The following is a 21,612-nucleotide window of genomic DNA, read 5'->3' as shown; positions in this document are numbered from 1 at the left end:
GGTCTCGGAAGATTACCCCTCTGAGGGTCACAGCCCGCAAAAGGCCGGAAGGGCGCACGCCTCTATTAAGGTACATCTGGTGGCTATCTCCCGCTACACCAGGTCTCCAGGAAGGTCTTCACTTTGGTCTCATCGACTCGTCAAGGAGTTCCTCAAAGGATTTTTTCAATCTTTCCTGCCAGTGAAGTCTCCTGTCCCGGCGTGGGAACTCAGCGTGGTTCTAACGAGGCTCATGGGGGTCCACTTTGAGCCTATGCGTCAGGGCCCTCTTGTTCCTCTCGTGGAAAATGTCTTTCCTTGTGGCCATCCCCTCTGCCAGGAGGGTGGGTGAGATCCAGGGCTTATCCTGCAAACAACCATACCTGACGTTCCACAAATCCAGGGTGGTGCTGCACCCCTCCTTCAGGCCAAAGGTTCACTTGGAGTTTCACCTCAACAAGCCTTTCGTGTTACCGTTTTTTTTTTCCCAAAGTCTTTGACACTGGCTGAAAGGGCCTAGCACTCGCTGGATGTTGCTTGTGCCCTGAAATTCTAAGTGACGTGCACAAAGAGTTTTCGGAAGACTTCACAACTGTTTGTGAACTTTGGTCCTGTTAACCATGGGAAGGCCTTGTCCAAGGCTTCCATTTCAAGCCCACCCACCAGAGCAATCGCTGCGACAACGGCCTTCTTCTCTGGTGTGCCCCTGCTAGACATCTGCAGGGCTGCTACGTGGAGGGCCACGCACACCTTCACAAAGTTCTACTGTGTCGACAGGGATTCCAAGGAGGAGTCCAGATTCGGCCAAGCAGTGCTAATCAATCTGTTTGCTTAAGGTGAGTCTGTTCCAGATGTAAGAGTTAATTGCTTCTGTTGTGCCTTGCCACCTCCCATAGTTGTGTAATGTTGTACTGCTATGTATTTGTTATTCATGAGCATGTGAATCAATGCCAGACCCCATGCTGGAGAAGGTTTAAGTTACTTACCTGTAACTATTGTCACCTAGTGTGGGTCTGGCATGGATTCACATGCAAACCCTCCCTCAGACCCCTCTGCAGCTCTTCATGGTCATACTGCCACTAAACATGCTTACCAAATCTGAAGATGACTGCCAGAGGAGGGGCTTAGGGAGAGGGCTGTCATTGGATGCGGGCAGTATGACCCAGAGGACAGTGATTGGTTTAGAGGAGAAATACAGTTTGTATGTGAAAGTTGTTTTTTTCTTTACAGAGGATTCCCAACCTGACTGGGAATATTCATGAGCATGTGAATCCATGCCAGACCCATGTTGGAGAACAATAGTTACAGGTAAGTAACTTAAACCTTTCTTAGTGTGGGGACCCAGTGAATGGAACAGCATCTACTACCTCCGTGTGGATGTATGCATTTCTGTGGCTTGTGAATGTAAAAAGATTCACATGCTTTGCATATCCTGCCATCTAGTGATTGGTAGCAAGTGTTATTAAGAGTTTACTCCTTAAGTCAAAAGGCATTGACAGTGGCATTCCTTTGATACTATCTCTCCCTTAATGTACAAGTTCCACTGATGGACCACAAGTAGACTCCCTCAAATTGTTCTTTTCTGCCATCAGTATGGTCACAGGAGTCGAACTGGAAACATCTGCAGTGGTGGTGGTGGTGGTGGTGGTGTCAATCAGTCTGCCTCTGATTCTTCCTCTTTATTGTTCTATCACTCTTGTTATGGTGAAACCCTTCTTGCAGCTAAGCATTCTTTCTATTCTGAACTTCACTCTGTCTTCTCATCCTCTTTCAGACCCTCTCTTACATTCTCCGCCTCCTGCTTTCATCTTTAATGCTTCTCTTTCTGCTACTGATTTTGCCTCTTATTTTTCTTAGACAGTCACTGCTCTTCATGCAGCTATTGTTTCTTCATCATCTTCTGCTTCCTTTGCTGCTCTGTCATCTTTTCTCCCAATTTCCACTTCAGATACTATGCTTGTCTTAGATCGAGCACATTCTACTGCTGCTCCTGCTGACCCTGTTCCTTCTTCACTCCACTCATACCCAGGGTTTATCCTTCTCTGGTTTCTTACTTCTCTCTAAAACGTATCTTCTTTCCTCGATTTTTCCTTTTTCGTTTAAGCACGCTACTATTCTTCCTATCTTGAAAAAGCTTTCTCTAGATTACTCTCTGCCTTATAACTTTAGGGCTATTTCTCCTCTTTCTTACCTTTACAAGCTTCCTGAACGTCAGTCTATTCTCAAGTTTCCTCCTTTGGCTATTCTTCCTCATCTTCAATCATATTTTTGATCATTTCCCTCCACCGAAGCTGTTTCTTTGTCAGTCTGTGACTCACTACTCTCTGCTCGGTACTGAAACATTTGTCTTTCTTAACTCTACTTGATTTATCTGCTGCTTTCGCAAACCGTGAACCATGCACTGCTTTTTTCATCTTTTGGTTTTGCAGGTTTTGTTTGTACTTGTCTAATCCCACGTATTCAGTGTCTTGGGCAGGCAAGTCTTCTGCCACTGTTCCTCTTCTTCATTGGGTACCACAGGGTTCTGTGTTGGGACCCGTTCTTTTTTCTGTCTATTCTTCCCCTCTTGCTCCTATTATCTTGTCTTTTGGATTGTCCTATCATTTCTGCTGATGACACGCCACTCTTCATATCTTTTTCTTCTTTTACTCCTTCTATTCATGATACCTTGTCCTACTGTCTTTTGGCTATAAATCTTGGATGGCTGATCACCATCTTGTTTTAAATTCTACTAAGACAGTTCTCTTTTTTCCAGCTACTACTATTACTCTGCCTCCTCCTCCTGATTCCATTTCTTTTCCTCCTTCTTTGCTCTCAATCTCCTCTTTGACCAGTAATATGGGTCTTTATCTTAATTCTGAGCTTTAATTTTCCCATCTCGCTCTACTTTCATGTGGCTGTCGAATCCATCTTTTCAATATTAATAAGGCCGGGACATTTCTTACTTTCACTGCTGCTAAATCTTTAATCTCATCTCCCATTTATTTTATTGGTCTGCGCTCTTTTGGTCTTCTTGCTTTGTCATTGGCTCCTCAAGTTTATTTTGAACTCTTCTGTTCGCCGTCTTTGCTCTTTCTTCTCGGGACTCTATTTCTCTGTCATTATCTTCTCTTGGATGGCTGTATTTTCATTCTAGTCTTGAATTTAATTTTCTTTGTATGGTTTTAAAATCACTTTATAATCTGGCTCCTTACTATCTCTCATTTTTTGTCTTTTTATATGTTCCTATGGGATCACTTCACTCTCTCTTATGTTCCGTTTACATCTTTAAGAGTCACTCCAGGCATACTCCTACTTGACTTTCATCCAACAGATCTATGCACAATCCTCAATTCATACGTCACATGGATACAATTTTTGGATTCTAATTCTTGCTTAGTGATGTATTCTTTTCATCAGTTGATGGAAGACAAACCAGCACTTCTCAGACTTAATCCATTGTTTGATTTCGTGCCTCAACTCATTTTCCTCCGCTCGTCATGCCTTTTTGTCTGCATCCAATCAAATGAATCAATTGAGTGGACACAAATTGGATCGTAGGAACGTATGAATTGAGGATTGGACAGATACATCTGTTAGATGAAAGTCAAGTAGGAATATTCCTGGGATGACTGTTTAAGACTTAATTGGAACACAGGAATCCACATATGGGAACACAGTTACATTTTCAGTCCTGATGAAGGCTGTAAAAATCTAGAGTCCTGAATCGCTAATGGAGGCCAAAAAGCTGGATGTTGACTTTTATAAAAGCAATAAGTGTCATGTATATACGATGTCAGACGTGTGAATTTGCAGGAAGCAAAATACCCTGAGTCATTAGAGGGTATAGAAAAAAAGCTCTGGATGCTAAAAAATAAATTGTGTGATTTCACATTATGACATCAAACAAATGTGTTCATGTTTTGGATGTTTGTCGATGCATTGTATTATATATTAAGTGTTGTGTATTATACATGAAGTGCAATATGTATGGTTTTGGAAAATGCTGCTATTGTTTTTAAAACAAATTGTAGACGATAAAATGTGAGCTTTTTAGAAGATATTGAGGGTCCGACAATTGTAGTTGTGATTATCTGGTCTATCTGAAACATTGCCCAATTTTTGTTATAACCACATAGCTACTCTTCTGAATCCCAAAGTTCGTCTGGAATTCTCTTCAAAAAGGAGTCCTTTCTGCAGCCTTCCAAACTGTGACCTGCTAGTTCATTAGTACTGATGAAACGCAGTTTAGAGTGTTGTAGAGGATTCCACACTGCCTTACTGGAGTGCACCAAACCAATTAGTTGTTAGGTTGTCACCCCTCCATCTTAGAAAGGGAAAGACTGACCTTTCTAAATCGAGTGGTAGTTAAGCAAAGTGCCCGACACTAGTCTTTTCAGCACTTACCCAAAACACAGATCAACATACATACCTAGTTTAAAACATTCCATGCCCCTTGGACGAGAAACATCCACCCAACCTGTGAACAACTAGGGCCTGTCACAAGAACCCTTTGGCCCTGTAGTCCCTGACCGCATGGGAGGGCATTAACACAGACAATTGGGTGTTGGAGATAGTTTGCAATGGATATTTTATCGATCTAATCTCCCTACAAAATCGCAAAAAACATCGTCTTTCGCATAACATGGAATTCCGTAGGCATAGAGGGAGTGCCATCAGACGAGAAGAACACAATATTGTTCTGTATATTTCCTACTTCATTGATGTACATAGCCAGTGAAGGTGATCTGGTATTGGATGCATGACCCCACTACACAGGCAATATTGTGATTTTTGCACAGATCAATACATTTGCAGGTTATGCTGCACTGTATTTTTTGTTTGATGTTTCCATAGTAAGGAATAGATGTCTAAGCGGTTTTAAGTGATTTCTTCGAAACTATTTCACCTGATGGAGATTTCACCGAATCCATTTCACCGGAAAACGAAATCTACTTTTTACTTTTTCTACTTTTCTTTTTAAATCCGGGGGAGAGACGCCCTGCAGCCATCTCTCACCCCTTCCTACCCTAACTTATACCCTTCCCCCACACCCCACCTATTATGCATTACACATATACCATTTCCCCTACTATTTTCCGCATAATAAATTAGGTGAAATGATGTTCGAAGAAATCTACGGTAACAGTCTAAGGAGGGATTTGATCCCTGCTTTAGAGAAGGCCTCAGTTTGTGCTTGTACTGCAGGGATCAGATTCCTGATGAATATGTCCCCATAGGCAGACATGGTTATTATTGCTGGGGCCTTCAAGTAAATCTTCAGAATCATGCCAGCAGCAATGCAATCCCTATGCAGCTGCATCCTCACACAGGCTCCCAAAGCAGAAAGAGTTTCTGAACATGATGCAAATAGGAGCAGGACAGGAAGTAAACCCCATCACCTTATTGGTAGGCTTGGTGGGATCCCAGATCTTCATACCCATGTAGCCTAATTGCTTATAGCCTAGCCATGTTGCCTGGAGGGGAGGAGCTTTGGTGCACCTCATGCTCCAACATTTTTGTTCGTACAAACGCAAGCATTGCGGTCTCAATGGTTCAGTCTACTGCCAGTTTCCAGTCACCAACCCCATGCTACTCATTTACATGTACCCCTTCCTCTGCCATTTCTTAAGTGCATGTCAGAGTTCCCACCCCACAAGACTGCTCCTAATTGTTTCCTTACCCTTGTATCTGGTATATGTGGACCCCACCCTGTCCCTCTGTTGTTTTTTTGTGGCTTGTTTAATAGGTAGGCAATACTCTTATGATGATGTGCTTTTGAAAGGCATATCTTAACTTCGACCCGTTGCTTTCACCACCCCTCAGCCTCACCTGATGACGCCAAGCTTTTGTGCTTCGCCATTGTGCATTACACGGCACAAACTGATACTATTTCTACTAAACTTGTTGAAATTGGGGGGGTTGTATGTGGGTCTGTCAAGGACTAATCTTCACCCTTCTTCTCTCCCAGGTGCTGCTAACACTGGACGACGACCTGGACAATGTACAGAGAGATAAAATCTACGTCTTCTAGCTCCTTTTCCAAAGTTAAGAGAAAGGACTTTGCTTTTTATACAAGCCTTACAAAAATTCAGTTACTCCGTCCCTAACTGGATGTCATCCTTCTAAAGCAAACTTGGCATATGGCTCCAACGTCTACTGTGTAGCCGTTATATACCGCCTCCTGCCCTCCCTAGCAGTTTGTGACCTTGGAAATCCTTTTGGAAATATTGTTTTTTTTTCCAAGGTGCGGGTGCTGTGGAGGAGGTCTTGCCTTCATGACCTGGCCTTGTTCCTAGCTTGAAGATGTGCTTTGCTGGTGGCCTTCGGCTGAGAGTTGTCTGAAGGTACTGGTAACCAGGGGAGTGAGGACTTTTGAGGCCATTGAAAAGTGCTTGAAACGAATTCTTAACACAAGCATAATGCATCTTTTCTACTGTAAGTGTGTGTGTGTGTGGGGGGGGGGGGGAGTATGTGTCCGAGTGCTTGCACATTGTCCAGCTAATAAATTGCCAACATACCAGTGAACTGCCATCAAAGTATGATATCCAGGTTCCCTTTGGCACTGAAATCTGCCTTTACTTTATCCTTCCATGAGTAGCCTCTTTCTGTATATGGCTGCGTCCTATTGTCACCTGTGCTCCTCTTAGTTACCCTTTGAAGGCACCATATGTATCTGAAAAGAAAGAATTGGTGAACATTTAACTGCGCACAGTGTAGTGTTTTCGGAAGCTAAGCTGTAATGTCCATTTCGGATGAAACCCCTGTACTTTCACTAAGATACCACAGACTACTATTACGCTGAACCCTAGAGGGAATTTATTATGCTCTAGCCGAGTTCTTCTAGTCCACCTCATGGTGCTCTCGCCCAGGAGTGGGCACTTTCTAGCCGAGACTTCGTACTGATCTCACTCCTGGCTCTGATTATTACTGGTGGGCTTCTTCAAAGAAAACTGAGATCTCCCCCAAAAAACTAAATTTCCATCAGTGCCAAACTTCAGCGGCACCAAATAATGCACTTCACCATATTTGTACAGCTAACGTAGGGTCCACCCCTCCACACCGCAGTTTTCGTTGGTTGCCGGTGCAATGGAGAGTGATTGACTTGGATTCCCTTGTGGTGGAGCGGCAATTGGTCAGTCTGCATTCTTCTTTTCAGGGTTAGAGGTTATTTAGGGACAGCACATCCTTAGAGTCCTGGTTTGAGAGGCACACATAACTAAGGTGGGCCTGGTGGCGAGAGGGTGGCATGCTCTCATAACCCCTCTACCCCTTAGTGTGGATCGAAACACCTCTTCTACTCTGGCCGCTCACAGGATCTGAAGGATGGTCCCATGGCTGATAATCTTCAGGTATATTTAGTTCAGCAAAAGTGTATGCCAGTGAAACACTCTAAACCCTGGGCAAAAGCACCAAGGTTAGAACAGTCCTTGGGTACAGCACATTTCTCCATGTAGGTGTGATTTCATTGCGAATCTTGTGGGATGTTGGGTCAGCCTTTCCAAGCCTCTTCTGCTGTTGGTGGCTTCAGAACTGAGCATCCGGAACAGCAGGCAGCAGGCACATGCTCTCCAAAATAGCCTTGTCCGTGCCTGATCAACTGGCGGCTATAGTTCCCAAGCACAACTCTAGCCTTTGCTCATAGATTACAAATTGTCACCGCCATAGATTTGCATTCATGACATTGTACTCAAAATAACTTTTGCCGGTCCTGAGAATCATGCAACTACAAGGACCGTTGATGTTGGACTGAGGTCCTCGCGGGCTTGCGTTTCTTGGGTCCTGAACCTTTTCTGTTTCTGGAAATCATTTCTCTAATTGAGCGATTCCATGACACTGATTGGGGAATAAGCCCCTCTCTAGGTCTTCTAGATTATGTTGCAAGGTGCGTCTGCCCGGCTTCCAACCGAATAGGGCGTTAATGCACAGGGAGAGTGCCATGTTAAGGTTGTGATTGCTATTAAGAAATGGGCACCCACAATTTTCATGTTTTCGGGTAGTAGTGTATTTGATCTTAATTGACCTACGGGATGAATGCCGTCCAATCAGAATGCACAATTGCGTTGCCTTTAACTCAAGCACGCTTCATATGCGAGCATGGTTTGGTCCAGCATGTTTTTTGTTATTGAGGTTTTAAACTGGTGATTCAAATAGCTGAAGGTCTGTCCTGTCTTCCTATCGACAACTGATGTCGTGAAACGGAATTTTGTTCATGAATCAAGTGTCATATTGCTTAACGCTAACAGATGCTGCCAGCATAGTTTTCCAAAAAATCAGTACTTAAAAGAGAATTTTTTTAATGAATTTTATTTATTTTTCTGTTATCAGGGTTTAATGTCCATGCCTGCTCACAACTGGCAAATTCTCTTACTTGCAGTATATTGGAGGGCCTCTTTGGGCTACAAGTAGAGCCCCTCTGTATCCAGGCTACATTCCCTGTGAACCCTCCAGGCATCAGGATGTTTAAAGCACAGAATCAAAATGTTCTGCATGGAGTGTCAGGAATACCATAGTAAATGTGAGGTGAGCAACTCTTGAGCACCAAATAATCGAGAAAAGCAATGCAGGGGAGTTTCAACAGTGGTTTCAAAAAAGTATGCTTGACGCCATTACCTACCGAGATGAGGCCAAAGGGGCGATCTCTATTGGGGGCGCGTTTCATAAATAGAACAGGGGGGCAGAGGAGCAGATAATGGTGTGAAATCAATGTGCCAAAATCCAACAACCCCCCCTGCCCCCTTTGGAAGCCCTAATAATATTACCTGTGGGCGTTTTGCTTGGCCTATTGAGCGTGGCACCCAAACTCCCACAAAGTCAGTAAAGGTTCTTGGTGCCCCCTTCACGGTCAATATCCATCCTGCTTGCCAGCCACATTTGCCCTGTATTTTAATACCTTCATTTACCACTCTGGCCTAGTTGACGCCAGAATACAGAGCTATCCTTTATCCAGAACCGAACATTTTACTTCCCAGTCGGCCCTCCCCACCATCTCGTCATCAAACCTCACCTTCACCGCCATGTCTTCTCAGCTGGCTTCCTGGGTCTTCTTGTATCAAGTTGGAAAAACTCTTAATCCATAAAGCTACCCTTGAAAAAGGATCTACTTACCCTCATTAAATACAGCCTCTCCAGCTTTCCTTACTCGTCCGACTTTGTTGTTCAAGCGCTGAAATTGGGACGTGAACTACCAACGAAGCTCCGCCAATAGGGAATAACGCATGCTTTCCTTTTGAAGACCCATCTTCACTGTGTCCAAGTAATGTTTTCCTGCCCCCTCTCGTGCTCTTCCTGATTCTCTAATATTTCCTTCTACCCTCCTCCACCCGCCCCCCTCACTGGTCCTCTTCATCTTCCATCATACGCTACTGGTTTTCTAATTCCTGATCTCTAGAACGGCCCTTTCCTACATAGGCGCCTAGCAAATGGCAACAAATAAATAACAATGGAATCCGCCTTGTAACCGTGATACCAGCCTAGTTCGGATTCCTGTCGCAAACAGATCAAGGTAACGCAAGAGCACAGCGAAAAGGCTGCCAGCAGGCGCTGGATTACTATCACAAATGAGCGGGCCAAGCGGGAAGGAGTCAGTAGCCGCCTAAAGATGACTGGTACGGGCAAATCTGCTTTGAGAAGGGGCTTCCAGCTCATGCACGACGCCATCAACAGCCTTGTTATATGGGGGGAGATGGGATAAAATACTGCAAGGTCATAAAAGCACAGGGGAATAGTTGTTACCAGATGGTGGCTGGTATCATGACTGTAACCGCAATTCGCACAAGTGTCTATGTAGCATGTGTGAACAGGCGCAGCTGTGTTCTTTGAACCTCTATCCTGGTTCTCCTGCCAGGGAGGCGTTTGTTCTGCCTGTGTAAAGGAGGTGAACTACGTAGGCGCGTAGTGGACCAATTGTGTGCTTGGAGGGGTAAGAGTTGGAATACCCGCAGAGTTAGGGCTTGGTACATGAACAGCTGCTGATGTCCATACATGACTGGCTAAGTGCACAAAGGAAGGGGCAGAGATGGACATGGCGATGCACAGGCGTGTTGGGGAAGGTGGGAATCCTGGAGTCTATGCAGTTGGTCCTGAATTTAGATCCCTGCTAGGGAGTGGTTAAGTGGCAGGTACTTTGTAGAGACAACATTCACCTCCTATTTGCGATACAAAAGAAATCTGGAAAAAAATAGCAAACGGGCAGAATTTTCTTTCGCCCTCTGGATACCCTGGGAGAATGGCCAGCTTGGACGTTTGGACAAATTCCTTCCAAAGGATGCGGTCCGTCGAGATCTTTTTTTGGAAAGGTTTGTGAACTGCCCTGGTCGGAGCAAGTAAAGGGTCGTAAGAGTGGTGGTCCTAGCAAGTGAGCATTGCCATGTTGTGTGTTTAGACGGAATGCTGTAAATGGACTCCAAATCCCCCCCCCCCACCCCCCTAGAGAAGCACTCGGGCATATACCACTAAGGCAGGCGTCGGCAACCTTGGGCTCTCGAGAGGTTTTGGACGGCAACTCTAAGGCCGTGCAGGCATAGGCCATGAGTTGTGATCAGAAACCTCTGGGGAGCTGCAGGTTGGAGAAAATAATTGCATACAGGGAATCATTGTTGGTTATTAGCGACTTCGGCGTTGCTTGCACCTTCGCTGAATAGGAATCCCAGATTGGGCATGGTGTGGCGCCAAATAGAATGGCAGCACGCCTTCAGAATGGCGAGTGTAGAATCGGCACACGGTCGCTTGGCGGCTGCTTTCATTTCGCCTCTCCCCCATCGCCGCGTTCCAAAATGTCCTACATCTCACCTCCCCAGTCGCGCTGGGAGATTATTGGTTATTCCACAGCTGCTGCGAATAAAAATAGGTAAATTGAGCTGAATCAACGGGGCCTAAAACAATGGCGACAAAACAGGACTTTTGAACCCAGAGTGTTCAGGAAATACAATAGTTAAATTATTGAAACCTTCTAGCCAAGACCCAGGCTCTGCTGCCTCGCAAACCTGGCAGCTCTCCTATCCACCCCCCCCCCCCCCCTTGCAGGGATGCGACTGCACAGAAGCGGCAAAGAACAGCGCACGTTGCCTTGAGAGACGACCAGCCATGCATCTACTCGCCACGCCAAACCCAGACTCAATTCTGTCTTTTGCCTTCGAAATACGCTCCTGTATTTTATTTTATTTCCAGTAGGATCAGTATTCGCATGTTCTTTCAATTTAATACCACGTGTGTTTTACAAATTAGACTGAGTTCATTTTTTTAAATCAGTGTGTTTTTTTTTATTCGATAGTATACCTTTTATTTATAATGTTGTCTGTGGGCAGCACGCAGCAGCTTGGCCAGGGCTGTGTGTGAAATGTATGAGAATGGATTACGTGGTTCACCTTTTCCCCTATAAGAATGTAAATATACATGTCCTTTTCAGATCAAGTGCTAAGTAGCTCTATTACTTCATTGACTGGCACATGTAGGATGCAGACATATGCAAAGCAAATAAGTTAGGAACAAGGGTGCGAGTGGCTTCCATGTTGCACAGTGACCTGTCCTGTGGCGCTCTCCACTAGCCATTTTGTGGTTATTTCTCAGTTTGTGCTGCTCAGAGCCCATTGAAAAAGTCGTATGTTTTTTTTCAATGTTGGTTGTTTGTCTTTGGATGTCATCTTCTGACTGTAAGTATGAAGTTAAGATTAAGCGCACGCGCGCCCTCCGGCGGCTGGCCTGAAAATTGGAGATCTCTAGCACTGAGCATCTGCTGCGCAGAAATAAGGGTACTCTCCAACATCGAGCACCTGATGTCAGAAACGTGGCCACTCTCCGGTGTTGATCACCCATGAGGGAACTAGTTATGCAGCACTGAGCACTTCTGCCCAGAAACATGGCTGCTAGCTCCCAGTGCTATGCACCACCTGTCCAGAAACATGGCTGCTTTCCAAGTGCCGCGAAACATGGCCAAGTGCCGTGAAACATGGCTGCTCGCCATTACTGAGCACCTACTGTCCAGATACATGACTGCTGTCCAGTGCTGTGCAGAAACAAGCCACCCTCCAGTGCTGAGCACCTGCTTTGCAGAAACAAGGCCACCCTCTGGTGCTGATCGCTCAGTGGAGGAACAAGGTAACCCTAGCACTGAGCACCTACTGCTGAGAAACATGGCTGCTCTTCAGTGCTGAGCACCTACTGTCTAGAAACATGGCGGCTTTCCAGTGCTGAGCAGAAACAAGGCACTCTCCAGTGCTGAGAACCTGCTTTGCAGAAACAAGGCCATCCTCTGGTGCTGATCGCCCAGTGGAGGAACAAGGCAACTCCAGCACTGAGCATCTCCTGGTGAGAAGCATGGCTGCTCCGCAGTGCAGCGCGCCCCCTGTCCAGAACCATGGCCACTTTCCAAGTGCCGTGAAACATGGCTGCTCTCCATTGCTGAGCACCTACTATCTGGAAACCTGGCTGCTCTGCATTGCTGAGAACCTACTGTCCAGAAACATGGCTGCTTTCTAGTGCTGAGCATCTACTGTGCAGAAATGAGGCACTCTCCAGTCCTGAGCACATGCTTCGCAGAAACAAGGCCACCCTCAAGTGCGGATCACCCAGTGGAGGAACAAGGCAACCCCAGCACTGAGCAACTCCTGCTGAGAAACATGGCTGCTCTCCATTGCTGAGCACCTACTATCTGGAAACCTGGCTGCTCTGCATTGCTGAGAACCTACTGTCCAGAAACATGGCTGCTTTCTAGTGGTGAGCATCGACTGTGCAGAAATGAGGCACTCTCCAGTCCTGAGCACATGCTTCGCAGAAACAAGGCCACCCTCAAGTGCGGATCACCCAGTGGAGGAACAAGGCAACCCCAGCACTGAGCAACTCCTGCTGAGAAACATGGCTGCTCTCCATTGCTGAGCACCTACTATCTGGAAACCTGGCTGCTCTGCATTGCTGAGAACCTACTGTCCAGAAACATGGCTGCTTTCTAGTGCTGAGCATCTACTGTGCAGAAATGAGGCACTCTCCAGTCCTGAGCACATGCTTCGCAGAAACAAGGCCACCCTCAAGTGCGGATCACCCAGTGGAGGAACAAGGCAACCCCAGCACTGAGCAACTCCTGCTGAGAAACATGGCTGCTCTTCAGTGCTGAGCAACTACTGTCCAGAAACACGGCTGCTTTCCAGTGCTGAGTACCTGCTTTGCAGAAAAAAGGCACTCTCCCACGCTGAGCATCTACTGGGCAAAAACGTGGTGTCACTTCAGCGCTGTACATCTACTTTGCAGAAACAAAGCCACTTTCCAGAGTGGAGCACCTACTGCCCAGAAACATGACCATGCTCTAGTGGTGAGTACCTGCAGTGCAGGAACAAGGATACTCTTCAGCTGAGCATCTGCTGCCCAGAAACATAGCTTCTCTCCAGCCTAGAGCACCTAGAAACGGGGCCGCTTACCAGCACTTAGCACAGGCTGCTGCCCAGAAACAGGCTGCTGCCCAGAAACATGGCTATTCCTCGGCACTGAGCACCTGCTTCCCAGAAACATGTCGCTGAGCACCTGCTGTGTAGAACCAATGCACGCTCCCGCGCTGAGCACCTGCTGTGCAGAAACACTGCACGCTCCCGCGCTGAGCTCCTGCTGTGTAGAACCAATGCACGCTCCCGCGCTGAGCACCTGCTGTGCAGAAACACTGCACGCTCCCGCGCTGAGCACCTGCTGGCTCCTGGTATGTGAAAGCAAAGGACTTGCTCATCTGTGCTCACTCGATTCTTTGGGGCAGGCTCTCTCGCGTTTCCTTTGAGAACCAGGCCGCTGTCTTGGTGCCCCATTATTTCTTTGCAAATCCCAGAATTGGGGGTCAATAGCCATCAACTGCTCATGTGCTCGATTATCCACAATGCTTGGATCACCAAAACCACAGAGCAGCAGAAATGGCTGGCAATTTGGTGGTGCATTTTTCTAGGAAGAATTTGTCAAGAAAGCAATTATGAACGTATGCACATTTAAGAGGTCAAATCTCGCTTTTCACTCCTGGAAGTGCCCACTTGCGTTTGTTGCCGCCGCATTGGAGTAGCTAGTGGACGATGAGTCCGTGCCATAACCCCTGGTGCAACCCTTTCTTCTTTTTTTTTTTAAAGAAATGAACAGAGAAGATTTTAAAGTTAAGAGTCCCAACTCATTTCAAAGAAACTTATTTTTAGGGGGTTGGGGGAGGATCAAAGAAATTCTTAAAAGCCGCTGTGCGATCCCTTGCTCCCAGTTGACCCAGGCCAGTATTTTACTAACGGGGATTGCATTTTTATTTGACTGCTGGTAAGAGGAGATTGGGAACATGTTCAAAAGCCAGGATCTTATCCCTTTGAGGCAAAAGAAGTAACCCAAAGTAAAAAGCATTCCAGAAACTGCATTAGAGCAACTTTGCACGTGTGCAATTCTTCATGTTATTAGCTCTAGTGCAAGATTTGGGCTACAGCAAAAGACTTTCTTTCAATGCAATTTTACCCCAATGAAAAATTTGCCCTCCTGCTAATAGCATTTTGCATTAGCACGAGGGCCAACTCTGTCCTTGTATACACATGCATTCAAAGAGTGTGCTCTGCACCAGGGTTATTTCTGAACTACTGCCGATACCCTGCAGCATCGCACTTGCACTGGTGCAGAGTTCCGGAATATCGTCCCAGGGATACTTCAGTGACATCTAATACAGCAAATTGAGTCCCATGTTCCTGGTCAACAAGTCTACAGCTGTGATCCTCTTGCAACATTTCCTATAGTAGTATCAGGCCCTTCCAAGAGCTCAAAACACAAATGCTTCCCTAATGTTTTTACATGGAGCTGCAGGAGGAGCGGGGGGGGGGGTTCCCCTCTCGTGCCTCTGAGGTTCCCACCTCACCAGCAGATTGTTTGATTGCGCAGTTTAGGACGCAACTCGGCATGTGCAAATCTTAAACTCTCATTGCCTCCTGTCTGATGTTTGCTAACATGAGGTGGAGGAAATTATTTCTTGATTACATTGTTACTGTAAGATATTGAATTCTGGTATGTTGTCACCTGTTTTATAAAGCGATTACTTGTTTGTTAAATTTATTACTTTAGGATGTGTATTTTCTTTTTAAAAATTATTCTGCCATGAAGGAAAAATAAAAATACAAAGGCAATTCTATTGCATGAACTTTATTGATGGGGAGAGGGTTTGTGGGAATGAGAGCAAAGATTGAAATAACCGGTGAGGGAATGGATATGAACTGGGGAAGAAGGGCGCTGGATAAGGGGCTCGGTGGTGGAGGAATAGGGAGGATCGCTCCATTGATTAGGGGGAGGGGGAGAGTAGGGATGTTCTGTCCTAAATCCAATACAGGCTCCTTGGGATACACCAGGACCATGCATCCTCTTCCTTGGGCCATGTGAAATGAGAAAACACACGTTAAGTTCCCGTTGGCGCCATAGTTATATTTCACAAGATCACCAGCACAATGGCTGTGACCAGCAATCGTGGGTACTTTTGTCGGCTTTCACTTAACTGTAACCGAGCCGGATCCTTGAGCTACACTCATTTGTTGATTCATTCGTTTTTGATAATTTCCCACAAATATTTTGGAATAGTTGGAATAGAATTAATGTGGGTTTTAATACATACAGAGAGGGTTGAGAAGGGGTTGGATCGAGACTAGGCTGCCACGATCCTCTCATCTTTCGATGTCATTGATGGCAAGATAATGTGGCTTGTAATTGTGAGTGCATTTCACAATCTCTGTTGCGGTTATACTCTAGACTATGCCATTATCTGTCCTTGTGTAGTGTTATTTATTGGGCTGGGCCCAGGTTGACCCACCTTTACAAGGGCCGTTATATCGTTATTTGTATGCCTGGGCATGGCTAGTTGCACATTCTGTGGACAAGACATCTGCCTGACCTGTGTATATTTCGGTGCAGAACCATTAGCCTGGCTATCATTTTGGGCACACCATGAGGTTGCTGTATTACACCTGTTTTTGTTGACTGGTCTAAGAGAGGTTACCCTGGACACATCAAAATAACTCCCACCGGTAGGTGACTCGAGAGTGGCCAGCCAATGGTATGTGAAGAGGTTGCCACTAAAATGTCAGACGCAAAAGATACCCTGAAACAAGGAACAATTCTACATATCCAAAATTCTTCTTGCACAAAAACACTTGGAACAGTGCATGACGTTTGTTCACAATTCAAGATGTATCTCATATTTTCTTAAAAAACAACCAAACATGACATTTATGGAAAGACAACTGTAACATATAAAGGAATAAGGACAAGGGCAATACAATATATATATATATATATATATATATATATATATATATATATATATATATATATATATATATATATATATATAAAAAAGAAATAATCACATAGAATATATATATATATTGTGTGTGTGTGTGTGTGTATATATATATATATATATATTTCTGAGGTTTGTGGAATCTGCTTGGATCACATGCTGTGCATAGGCCGACATCTAGTGGAAGCTGCGAAGTATTAGTTTGTTTTTCGAAACTCGAAAATGGGCGTCGACACAGGGCGTGCCAGTAATACTATCCCTAGTGTGACGTCCACTGTACCCATGATCCCTCACGCGTCTAGGACCCTCAGATTGTTTTTTTCCGCCATACTGGTCGGAAGCATCCCGCGGAGTTTCCTGACCTTAGCCATAATTCTTAAGAAAAATCTTAATATTTCACCATTTCTCCACCCCAATGTCCAGACACCGACTTCGACACTCGACGCCAGAGAGAAGAATCACCTGTCAACAGCTGCACGACAGACTTGGGCCTCAGAAGGCCTCTGGCCTCGGCCCGGGCCTTGGAAGGCCTCTGGCCTCGGCCCTACAAGTAGGGAGAGTGGGGGGTGGCACACATCTCTTCATTCTTTATATATAGGCACTTTTCCTTATATATATATTCCTGCACACACGAGCCCGCTGCCACAAGGTGTGTATGGAGGGTACCCCTTTCCAATTTTGCCCCAAGTGCAACCGCAAGTACCCTTGGGTTGACGGACACGCCACGTGCAACCTGTGCTTGCCGAGGGACCACCCCGAGGCGAACTGCAGAGCATGTAGTAGGTTTAAACCGAAAACACTAAAGGAGCGTTCGATCAAGCATTGGGCCCACCACGGCAGGCGTCAAGCGCCATGGCAGTGGAGGGCGCGTTCAGCGATGACAGCAACGCCGTGCTTTGGGACGGCGGGGGCAACGTGGCGTGGAGACAGCCAAGCGCAAGTCCCCGACCTCGGAAGGTCGTCCGGCAGGCCGGCTATGGGGAAAACCCCTGGCGACACAAGCGCTACCCACAACACTTCCACCAAACACGCAAAGTCCCACCGAGACTCGATGCGCACGTTGAGTTCTCGGTAAGAGGCACACAGAGAACGGTCCACCGAATCGGTCCCCTCTGGGTGTTCTCGATCTAGATCGCCGCATGACTCCAGGCAGCTATCCACTGTTGCCAAAAGTGCCTCGCTCCCTAAGGTAACGGAGGTTCGATCGTCGGAAGACAAAGCCGACCTCTATCCCCAGGCCGCACTCCAGGAGTCGGCGTCAGCAGACCGCGTAATGGCGGTTCCCGGGTCCCAACCTCCAAACTCGAGAGATAGGGACACTACCCCCGAACCTCGACGCCAGATGTCGAAAAGCTCCGAAGGGGCGAAAAAACAGGGAAAACACTCTTCCACCCACGGGGAGGGGGGAAAACAACAAAAGGAGCATTCTGTACCTTCTTCCACACCCCAGAAGCAGTCAGACAGGTCACAGTCTTCTACTCCACAGAAACGGACAGACAAGTCTCAGTCTTCTGTCATTTTAAAGACATCTGCACAAACCCATAGGTCCAGTCAGGATAGAACAGGGGAACTCTCCCAGGAAAGAATCATTCCCAGCTTGAAGGAATGGTCTAGTGACGGCATAGACAGAGTTATGTCTAGGATGTCATCATTGGCAGACTTCTATGTGAAGAATCCTGAGCACTTCCTCTCATATACCCCTTACGGGGCATCACCCTAAGGCTCTAGGGACCCGATACTCCCGAGTAAGAAGTCCCGGGTTGAACCACCAACACGGTCTTCGGACCCTTTCTGTATACAGCCCTACTCTCAATATAATGAGGATCCACCTTGTATTGAGGATCCAGATTTGGGCATGTTGGGAGACCAAACTGGGACGGGCTAGTATGGGGATGACGAGGACCAAGAGGAGGACGAGGACGACCCAGAAACGTACAGGGTAGACTCCCCAGTAGACAAAGAACCCCCGGTTACCGACTCCCCTGTCGACAACCAACCTCTCCTGAACGAAGTTCTGTCCAGGGCGGCAGAACACTTCCACATTGACACCCAGGGAGCAGAGGAAGAGAGGGACTTTGCCGAGGAATTAGTGGGAGAAAGGAGACCTGTTGCCCAGGCCATCCTTAACCTCAAATCTATACAAAGGAGAATAGACCCTTCCCTTGTAAATCCTAACCTCACCAGGGCGGTAAACCCCAGGATCGAGAAACTATTCAGGACAGCCCAATCAGACCCACTGTACATAAGGGGGCATCTGAAACCAGACTCCATGGTAGTGACAAACACCCCAAAGAGGGCGGGAATGCCCATATCATCTTCTGAAACTCCTCCCGACAAGGAGAGCAAAAAGATTTATGGTTTGGGTAGGAAAGTAGCCTCCACTTCCGCCTACCAGGCAAGGATTGCCAACTCCACCACCCTACTGGCGAGTTACAACTGCCACCAGTGGGAAGAAGTCACAGCACTCATTGACTCTGCCCCAGAACCCATAAAAAGCCAGTTGGCAAGGGTTGCGCCCGAGGGAAGAGCCGTGTCCGGTTGCATCTTAAAAGCAATCTTTGATGCCGCGGACAACGCCGGCAGATTGATAGCAGAGAGCACTGTTATCAAAAGACATGCTTGATTAAGGCAATCGGGGTTCAAACCCGAGACCCAAGCATCTTTAACAGACAAACTGGTGGAGCCCGATCTACTGTTTGGCAAGGCGGTAGAGGATGCGCTAAAAAAATGCCAAGGATGAGTACAAGACTCTTAAATCCCTAGGCCAATTAACCAACAAACCCCCGAATCAAAGGCTCCAATTATTCCCAGGGGCAGGGTACACCATGGAACAACAACAACAACCAGCAGTCTACCCAGGGTTATGGCAGGGGTAACAAGAGAGGTTGTGGTAGGGGTAGAGGTAGCCCCAGTAGAGGCGGCGGCACGCCTCCCCCAAAACAGTGGCGTTCCGTTCAGGGTCCCTTCTCACGCATCCCGAGTAGGGGAACGCATTTCCAACTTCACCCAAGCTTGGGAAGGGATCACATCAGACAGATGGGTGCTGTCCACAGTGTCCGCAGGGTACTGCATAGAACTGTTAGAGCGTCCCCAAAACCACCCTCCACGACATAAAGTACACTCATTAGACCACCAGAAGATCCTCCTAGAAGAAATCGCCAATCTTCTAGAAAAGGACGCAATAGAACTCGTCCCGGGACACCAGGTAAACAAGGGTATTTATTCAACTTACTTCCTTGTGCCAAAAAAAGATTCGACAATGCGCCCAGTATTGGACTTACGGCCTGCAAACAAGTATGTCAAGCCCCAAATATTTCGCATGACTACTCTCCAAGAGGTAATCCCCCCTCCTACAAAAGGGGGATTTCATGGCAACATTGGACATGAAAGATGCCTATTTTCATATTTCCATGTTCCCAGCGCACAGAAGATACTTGCGCTTCAAGGTGGACAGTCAGCACTACCAGTTCAAGGTACTGCCCTTCGGGATAGCCTCAGCTCCAAGGGTATTCACCAAGGTACTGGCGGTGGTGGCGGCACACCTACGAAGGGAGGCAATCCCAGTGTACCCTTACCTGGACGACTGGCTCATCACGGGGGAGACCCCAGTAATTTGCAGAACAAACATTCAAAGAGCGATTGACCTCCTCTTCGAATTAGGTTTCTCCATAAATAAGAAAAAGTCAAGTATGGTGCCAAGCACCTCCAAACAGTTCCTAGGAGCTGTCCTAAGCACACAAGAGGGGTTGGCCTTTCCATCAGAGGAAAGAATTCGGAATATACTGCTGCAAATTCTGCAATATCAGGCCGGTCGCCAGATAACGGTATGCAAAGCTATGCGTTTGCTGGGCATGATGGCGTCCTGTATTTACCTGGTCCCCCACGCGCGCCTGCACATGCGTCCCATGCAGGAATGGTTGGCGAAACAGTGGTCTTAGGCAAGTGGTCAGTGGGACGATCTAGTGGTCGTTTAGCCAACACTTGTACAAAGCCTTCACTGGTGGACAAGAGAAAATCTGTCCAAGGGGAAACCCTTTTACGATCCCGAGATACAGGCTGCAGTCACGACGGAACCATGCCTGTCAGTGTGGAGAGCACACCATCTCCACCACACAGCTCAGGGTCTCTGGTCTCACTCAGTAGCCAAGAATCATATCAATCTGTTAGAGCTTCTGGCAATATTCAGAGCGCTTCAAGCGTTCGAGCCCTACCTGTTGAATCGGTCAGTGCAGATCCGGACAGACAGCACAACAGCAATGTTTTACCTGAACAAACATGGAGGGACTCGTTCGCCAAATCTGTCCAAGCTTGCCCAGAAAATTTGGATATGGGCACTCAGACAGAACATATTCCTGTCATCTCAACATGTTCCAGGGGAATCTCAATTCTTTGGCGGACGCTTTGAGCAGAGACCCTCTCCCAGAGGAACACAAATAGTGTGTACACAGAGAAATCGTAGAAGATCTCTTCTCTCAGTGGGGTTTCCCCACTATAGACCTATTTGCCACAAGTGAAAACAGGCAATGCCCAGGATTCGCATCCAGGTTCCCCGAACCAGACTCCCAGGGGAACGCCTTGTGGATGAACTGGTCAGGGATGTTTGCGTACGCTTTTCCACCAACACCTCTCATCAGGAAGATGGTCAACAGGATGAACAGAGAATCGATGACGCTCGTCCTAGTTGCTCCCATGTGGGCGCCGTGGTTCCTGCACTTATGCAGACTAGCGGTATGCGAACCCATCAAACTCCCGGACTGGCACAACTTGCTGTCCCAGCACCAAGGTCAGAAGGTGCATCCTCAACCCAACTCAATGAACCTGGCAGCATGGCTCCTGAGGTCATAGAGTTTGGACATCTCAATTTACCGCAGAGATGTATGGACAGCCTAAGGGAATCTAGGAAGTCAAACACGAGGCACTGCTACTTTGGCAAATGGGAAAGATTCGTTATCTGGAGCCAGAATAAGCAAATCAACCCAGTTGATTGCGCTCCTTCCACAATTGTCACATACATGCTCCACCTGCTGGACGCAGGGTTGGTTTTTAATTCACTGAAGGTACACCTGGCAGCTCCGTCAGCATACACCACCTCCCATAACAAGGTGTCATGGTGGAAAGTACCCGTGGTTAAAGCCTTCATGGAAGGAGTAAAGAGACTTCACCGTCCAATTTCAAACCCACCACCAGGATGGGACCTTAATGTGGTGCTATCTAAACTCATGGGCCCCCCATTCGAGCCCATGCATAAAAGCAGTCTCAAACACCTGACTTATAAGACGGCCTTCTTAGTAGCAATTACATCTGCCCGGGAGGATAGCTCAGCGGCAGCGTGCGCGTCTTGGAAGCAAGACGACACGAAGCAACAACAGGTTCGATCC

The 21,612-nt window shown here is 46.9% G+C and overlaps 1 protein-coding gene across 2 annotated transcripts in view; it reads left to right on the top strand.

Annotated features, from left to right (window-relative positions):
* The window catches only part of SIDT2 (SID1 transmembrane family member 2), a 546,488-nt gene extending 531,417 nt beyond the window's left edge, over positions 1–15,071 (top strand). For both annotated transcript variants that reach the window (XM_069614482.1, XM_069614483.1), the window contains exon 26: positions 5,930–15,071. In XM_069614482.1, the coding sequence (XP_069470583.1) occupies positions 5,930–5,992 (63 nt within the window). In that variant the 3' untranslated portion in view covers positions 5,993–15,071. The remainder of the gene's footprint in view (positions 1–5,929) is intronic.
* The last annotated feature ends 6,541 nt before the right edge of the window (positions 15,072–21,612 follow it).

This window comes from Ambystoma mexicanum, chromosome 9, assembly GCF_040938575.1.
Source record: "Ambystoma mexicanum isolate Mex_15411 chromosome 9, UKY_AmexF1_1, whole genome shotgun sequence".
Classification (NCBI taxonomy): domain Eukaryota; kingdom Metazoa; phylum Chordata; class Amphibia; order Caudata; family Ambystomatidae; genus Ambystoma; species Ambystoma mexicanum.
Note: the sequence above shows the minus strand (reverse complement) of the source record. Positions and strands in the feature narration are given on the sequence as shown.